The sequence below is a fragment of the Lycium barbarum genome, chromosome 2, assembly GCF_019175385.1.
Source record: "Lycium barbarum isolate Lr01 chromosome 2, ASM1917538v2, whole genome shotgun sequence".
Lineage (NCBI taxonomy): Eukaryota > Viridiplantae > Streptophyta > Magnoliopsida > Solanales > Solanaceae > Lycium > Lycium barbarum.
This window is the reverse complement of record NC_083338.1, coordinates 140,563,584-140,571,250: the sequence shown is the minus strand read 5'-3', so window position 1 is coordinate 140,571,250 and position 7,667 is coordinate 140,563,584. Positions and strand designations below refer to the sequence as shown.

General features: G+C 31.5%; 1 protein-coding gene across 1 annotated transcript; it reads right to left on the bottom strand.

The window, feature by feature from the left end:
- Nucleotides 1–277: 277 nt before the first annotated feature.
- On the bottom strand, nucleotides 278–6,601 carry LOC132627624 (MADS-box protein AGL24). Its single transcript, XM_060343069.1, has 11 exons — nucleotides 6,392–6,601; nucleotides 6,086–6,170; nucleotides 5,820–6,002; nucleotides 2,754–2,832; nucleotides 2,364–2,425; nucleotides 1,974–2,073; nucleotides 1,845–1,886; nucleotides 1,385–1,426; nucleotides 1,108–1,274; nucleotides 628–684; nucleotides 278–488 (listed from the first exon to the last, which is right to left on the bottom strand). The coding sequence occupies exons 3-11, from the start codon at nucleotides 5,999–6,001 to the stop codon at nucleotides 473–475; spliced, it is 747 nt and encodes a 248-aa protein (XP_060199052.1). The 5' UTR covers nucleotide 6,002; nucleotides 6,086–6,170; nucleotides 6,392–6,601; the 3' UTR covers nucleotides 278–472.
- Between the last annotated feature and the right edge of the window lie 1,066 nt (nucleotides 6,602–7,667).

Genomic DNA, 7,667 nt, shown 5'->3' with positions numbered 1-7,667 from the left:
TGGGTGCACCTGTACGAAAAGCTCATTCTAGAGTGGTTTGCATAGCAGCAAATCGAATAAATAGCTAGATTTGAAATTTGAAATTTATGGATTCGCAAAGTTAATGTATATACTTATTAACTCGGGTCAAGGTCAAATCCCCATACATAGATCTGGCTCCCCTCCCTCAAGACACATTTAGTGAACCTTTAACGTACACATAATTTGGACGAAAATTATTCGTTTATGCGACTGTAACCCTGCCCCGATATTTATAATAAGAAAATGAGACTGTTAATTCATCTACAATCTGCCCTTTCTTAAGTTGTCCACATACATAATACATATATATTACAAGCACTGACAATTCCATTATGTTTTTTGAAAAGAAAAAACGGGGGCAAATTTATGTGCCACTACTGATCATTGCATGAAGTGTCTTCATCGAAAAACTATTAGTACAATCTTCAACAAAAGCTTCCCTTTGAGTTTATTAGCTGAATGGTAGCCTGATATAATCCATATTCAATTGTAGACCCAAAAATAAGAAGGATTAACAAAAACAAACAAAAGAAACATATGTAATCAAAATGCATGCATGCATATTTTCTTGTGATATATATAAAGCAAAGAGTAAGCAAAGCTCACCCTAACTTCAAAGATGTAATTGAGCAATCATCCTCAACAGCAGGACCATTGTTACAACTGCATATACAGACATTGGTGGTGGATCAAATAATTAATTATCAAAGTGCACCTTTTATAATGGTGACGTACATTTCTATACGAGTTTAAGATATTTACACTGAGAATATAAATAATTTTTACATTATATCAGTGCAATTCATCCCATTATAATATATATTACTACTTTAGTACTCTACTTTTTAGGTCACATGAACCTTGAATAATACATAGAGTTTAATTTCTACTCACTGACAGTATAAATGAACTTTTATGCTCAAATTGCATAAAAATAATTATAGGTAAATGTCCATAACAAGTAACCTAGAAAATAAGGTAAATAAACCTGTCGCAGCAAGTTTAAGTGCATAACAGAATCTTGATGTTATCTGTGTATATTATTAGTTAAATTATTTCTATAAAAAGTATTATAAGCAAACTTACCCTAACTTCAAAGAAGCATTTGAGCAATCATCCTCAGGAGGAGGACCACTATTACTACTGCAGACATTATTTGTGGTAATTATGGACTCGGAAGATTGGCCTTCTTCCATCACCAAGCAGTCCATTTCTGTGAGTAAGGGCAACTTTCCTTCATTCATAATTGCCATCTAAATAGCACATAGAAAAATTTATAGCAACATTAGAACATAGTCACCCAATTTAATTAACACTAATAACAAATTAAATTGTACAAAAGGTTATTTAGAGATGCTTTTACTTTCTCTTTCAATTGTTTGTTTTCTTCCATCAGCTCAGCACCCTGCGAGATTCGTGAGTCGAGAAAAGGCAAAGAGGAAAAAGAAGATTAGTCAAGAATGGATTTATGAAGAGGATCCTTGGAGCAACGTTACAACTATTTCCATCACTATTAGAAGATTGCTAATATTTTAGGAAAATTGGTAACATTTTAGACGGCAAACCCTTACTGATGATTCAAATTTTGACGGGGCGTTCGTCGAAAATTAGAGATGTTCTGGTAGTGTATTCGTGTGACCAATAAGTCAGAGTTCGAGCCATGAAAACAATCATTGATGTTTGACTTAGGGTAGACTGCTTATACCCCCTTGGAGTGCAGTATTTCCGCAAACCCTATATAAAGAAGGGGTGCTTCGGCCCAGAGTGACTTGTTTTAGTAAAAATTGGGTTTATATGCTTAATTAATAAGGCATCCTACTAACCTTTCTTTGAAGGTTGCTAATTTCATCCATAATTCGTGTACCCTGAGACAAAAAAAAACTTGGAATTTTAGAAGTTCTATAAATAGCATAACAGCATTTTCTTTACAATGTTATCGAAAATTATCAAACCTTAATCTCAAGCACACGGTTGAGTCCACCTTCAAGTCTTTTCTCAATTTGTTGCAATTCTTCTAAGCTCAATCCTTCAAGTTCCTCACCTCTTATCTGCCTGATATACATACAGATATATCAGTATATATCCAGTTATAGTAAGGTCTCCTAAAGGTATGGCTTAAGGGTTAACGAAGTAATATAAATTCATGAGAACTCGGAGATAGCGTTTAAATCTAATTAAAGCGATGACAATAAGGCAAGGCAAGGCAATTTCTTAGTAATTTTCATACATCTAAGTTTCTATGGGCAAAATTATCTAATATCGGTGAGAAAGTTGAGGTGCATGCAAACTAATGCCGACACTGTAATCAGAAGAAAGAATTATGGGAGGCTGTATATAGGTACCTCATTTCCCGAGTTTTGTCAGCTACCTCCTTGCTTAATCTCGTGTTGAAGCTATTCTCTAGCTACAAAATGATTAAGCAACAAAAAGGTTAGTAAAATATGCAGCTAAATTAATTATGTTGTGGATGCATGTAAGTATAGACTACACAATTCGGATATTATATACGCAGGTTCAAAATGTTTAGTTTTTTGTCCTTAAGGAAACGTAGACCTTAATTAGTCTGAGCAGTATTATCATTACCCTAAATTAATCATAGGAGACATTAGAAGGATTTGATTTAATTAGGAGCAAAAGTGATTCATAAAATTTGTCCCAATGATAAAGGACGTTAAATAAAGATGCTCTTATTTTGAATATTAAATAAAATATAAAAGGACAAATATAGGTACCTGTAAGTCGAGGGAAGGTTGCTCAACTTTATCAAGGCCAGCTGAGTGCAACTTATATTTTCCAAGGATATCATTCATGCTGTATTATATTCATGAACAAGATGATTATTCAGTTAATGCAAGTGCTAATCCATTTTTGTACGATTAATATTCAAATATCAATCAGCTATGCCTCAAAAACTGCACTAGTTGGAGTCCATATATATAATTTGATAAGAAAATGGACATTAGCAGCCACAAAAGCTAATTCATGAGACTAGAATTGTCCAAAATCATATAAAAAAATCAAATAACTCATGGTCATTGGCACTTCATTATGGCCCTATTTTGTGGTGGTCCTTAATTTTTGCACCTCATAATAGACAATTTTGTCACGGGCCATTTTCACATCATAGTACAAGTTAGGCCCTGCATGACTCTAAAACTTATGTCATGCTAGACATAAGTTTAATTGCTAAAAGAACAAAAATTAAATACCAGCCCATTTGAAGGGCAAAAATTAAAGACCAACCCATTTCAAGGGCAAAATGTGCCATTTCTTTTTTTTTTTGATAATGGTAACAGAAAATGTGCCATTTCTCCAATAACTTATTACCTTCTGATGTGGGAATTAACTAAACACCTCCACACACACTCGACATCTAAAGTGTGACAATATAAAATGAGGGCCCAGTATCAGATATATCATGAATTTGGATGGATCTGATTATGATATCAGGATAAGAATATGAATTTTCGTTCTAACTCAACTCCAAGCGCTAATTAACTCATGAAATATGGATTGCTCCTAATGCCAATACGACAACCAAGTTAAATACCTTTATCATACTGTTTTACCAATATATCTTTCGTGGGATTGATAAGGGTCTGCCTTTTTAATTTGAAGAAGCTAACATGTATTCCTGAATTTATAAAGCAAAGGATTGTTCTTGAGATAAGAAAAACTATTAGATAAATTTTCGTGCTTAATTTGAATTACAATGGTCCTAAAGTTGGCTCGTTTTGGTAATGCTTGCGCTAGCCGCGGAACCCATTACCATTGTTTTATTGTCTGATATTTCAAAGGATTTTGACATTATATGTTCATATAACTGACGATATTTCATGTTATTATCTTTTTTCCAGGTTATTTATTAGATTTACCATAAAAGGTTAAATATTCACAGGTCAACTTAACCAAATGTCTTGTAACAAAATTTATACATGGTCAGCCCGTAAAATTTAAACTCTGAAATATTTTTAATAATCATGTCACTTAAAAAAGATAGCTATAGTAGGTAACCCTTATAAATATATCATTGGTAACGTCGAAACAATGATAAGTAATTGCCTAATATAACAAGTTATAATATATAAATATATATTAATGATGAAATTTGTTTTATATATACTACCAACGGTTATAACTTAAATCCGTTGGGTGAAAGCTAAGTTAAAGAAGAGTATTATGGTGCAAGATAACTTGTGCATTGTGAATATGCACACACACATTCATTTGTGGTCAAAACTGACAAAAGTTGATGGAAAAAGGATAACATTAACAATCATATCATAATGATAATTATGGCTTGAGCATTCTAAGGCATTAACTAGTTCCTAATTGGGAAATAATTTATGATTATAGCTGCAGATACGTACCCTTTATTCTGCCCCTCCCGTCTTCGAAAAGACATAGTTGTACTAATACAGCTAGCTATCTTAGTTGGCCATTAAAATGACTGATGTAAGGGAAAGACAGGACTAAAGAAGGACTACTGACACTAGTTTTAAAGGTTATAAATTGGATGTCGGATTAAATCAAAGGAATACACTAGATTATTTACACACCTGACAAACTAGGTAATTCCAATAAATTTAAATAACTTATTAATTTGGAATAATTTGATAAAAATAGAATTTAACTTACTGTTATAAAAAAGTAAGCTAGAATTTTGTGATCGAAAAAAAAGTTTTCATTGTCAATATATTTAACTTACTGTTATAAAAAAAGGCATTAGTTCAAAAGTTAATTAAGGAGAAAAACGAAGACATAATTAGTAGCTAAACACTGATATATACTTTATGGATTTAAGGTTTCTAATTGAATGATATATGGATTCTTTTCAATTAGCTAAAAGTTGAGCGAAAACAATTACGTTTTAATTAGTGTTTTCAGCTTGGACACACCCACAAATATTATTCACCCGTAGAAAGTAAAAAATGTTTTTACTAACTTACTCTTAATCAAATTTGTCTTAAATAAGAAGTAATTCTTTAATGATTTTTTGTTATGTAAAACTCTATTTATTTAAATAAGGGAAATATTGAAATCAATGTCTTCTTAATTTTGTGAGACACCACTTATTTTGAAACAAAATGAAAAACGCAAGACACCGCTTATTATGAAATGTGGAGGAAGTAACAATCTAGCTAAATGATCAAAGACACAAGTATTTCCTAGGGTTCTAATTAATTCGATTTTTTAGAAACAAGAACCATAGTTAATTAGTAAAGGTGATTAAGCGTGGGACACGAGGTTTTCTTGTTTGAAGAACCCCCCATAAAACTGCAGTTTGTTGTCTTTGCCATGGTAGAAATAGCCCCTCTTTGCTCCTCTTGTCACAAGAAACCAGACATGTCTTTGATTCTAATTTCATCTTCACATTCTTCTTGTTTTAAAAAAACCGTCAATATGTTCTTAAGCTGAGGAGATTGTTTTATTTTTTTAACAAACATAGTATCTGGATGAAAAAGCTAAGGTATTCAACATACACTATAAATAAAAATAAAAAATAAAAACTATTGATCGTCTCTATCCAGTTTATTTTTGTGATGAAGGGAATTTAAATGAACCGGTGCGCCCCCTAGCTCCATTGAAACATCCTACCAATATGGATATCTGATTTTGTTAAACACACTTCAACGAAAAATTATAATGTATATTTAAGGTTAAATATTAGTACTACTTCTACATTAACACATATATATTAAATTTTGAACAACCTTAAATGAACTTTCTAGATTCACCACTGGCCAGAAGATATTATTTAATCAGTTAAACTTAGACTAAAAACTATAAATTGGTACCTGGAGCTAGCAAACTCAAAGAGCTTGCCAGTAGCAGAGAAAATGATGAGAGCAACATCAGCATCACAAAGAACAGAAAGCTCCTCAGCTTTCTTAAAAAGACCCCTCCTCCTCTTTGAGAATGTAACTTGCCTTGCTGTTATATTATCTATCTTCTTTATCTTTATCTTCTCTCTTGCCATTCTGAAAAAATAAAATCATATAGTATAAGTAGTCACCTAAATTTAACTAGAAAAAAAAAAGTCGATCTATAGTCAGAATCGTACCTGAATTACAGAAGATTGCTCCGATATAAACTGTGCTGCCGTATTAGATGATAATTATCTTTGAGGTTATTACCCTCAGAGCTAGCTGCCATCACAAAAAATAAAGAATAAAAACACTAGAGAGAGAAATCTGAGTACTCCATAGGTATCTATTTGTGAATTTAGAACAGTGATGTAAAATATACAAAAACCCTAAAAGAGGGATGAGAAAAAAGGAAAAGAAAACAAGAAAAGGAAACCAGAGTTCAGATCCGGTTAGAAAACCCATAAAAAGGAACCAATAATTAGGTATAAACGTGCAGAGACCTAAGTAATCGATATGCTTGAATTGGCGAATCAGCACTGTTCACTTCTTCTTGGAACTGAAAAAGAAGAGTTCATTTTGTTGTGTGTGTGAGAGAGAGAGAGATGCTATAGTTGTTGAAGATATTATTTATTTATTGGAGAGTAACCTAGAGAAACAGAAAGTGGTTGGATGCTATTGTTACATCAAAACGTTGTTGAGGAAAAGGAAAGTCCAGTCCACCTTTACTTTTTATGGTAAAATGGAACATCTTTTAACCTCCGATTTTTGCCACATTTGCTAAACTTTATGAAATGGATTTCAAGTTATGATGATTCTTTTATACTACTATTGTATTCCCTCTTACTCAGTTTATTTTTTGAAGGTGTTTTGATTGAATACGGAGTTTAAAAAAAAAAAATTGTGATCCAAAAGAAGACATTGATATTTTTGTGACTATGAGGGTATTTGGATTGACTTTTCAAAAATAGCTCATAATAAGCTAAAAGCAATAAATTGAAAATATCCAACTTTTAGCTTTTAGCTTATTTTAAAAAAAATTTGACTTAAAAATAAGTGCTTAAAAGAATTGTTATCTTTATCAAATACTACATTTAGCTTAAAAGTTATTTTGACCAAACCTTAAAATAAGTCGATCCAAGCACCCTCTATAGATTATTTTATTAAGGACGATCAAATGGAAGTCTAATTGATGTTAAATTGTTACTCCCTCAGTCTCATATTAGTTGTCACATTTCATTTTTGCATGCCCCGTAAGAAATTATAAATAAAAAGTACTTTTACTACTTTATTGTTATCTCTGTCCAGTAAATTGCACTTTATTTATGTACAAGGCTAAACTAATCTATTTCAAAAACACTTAATACTAAGGATAAAATTGGACAAAAATAATTAATTTCATCTTGATTTTATAAAACGATAATTATATTGGGAAGTATTTTAGTAGCCTTATGGACGGAGTATTAAGTAGAGGAAGTTACGTAAGTAAACAATCTTAAAATTGACATTGCTAATTTTTAGCATAAGATTGATTGTATCAATTACAACCAAATAATATTTGCCACATTAACATAACTCCAATTAAAGACCTAAAAAAAAATCCTGCACAATATTAGCATAACCCCTATTAAATGAGAAAAAAATATATCTACCATAAATATATCCCCGTTTTTCTCAACTAATTCCTCAAAAAATGCTAATAACGGTTGACTAAAAAAAAGATTCTTTTTTGTCCTAATATCCTCCGTTCTTGTTTTCTTTTTATACCATCATTTTTTT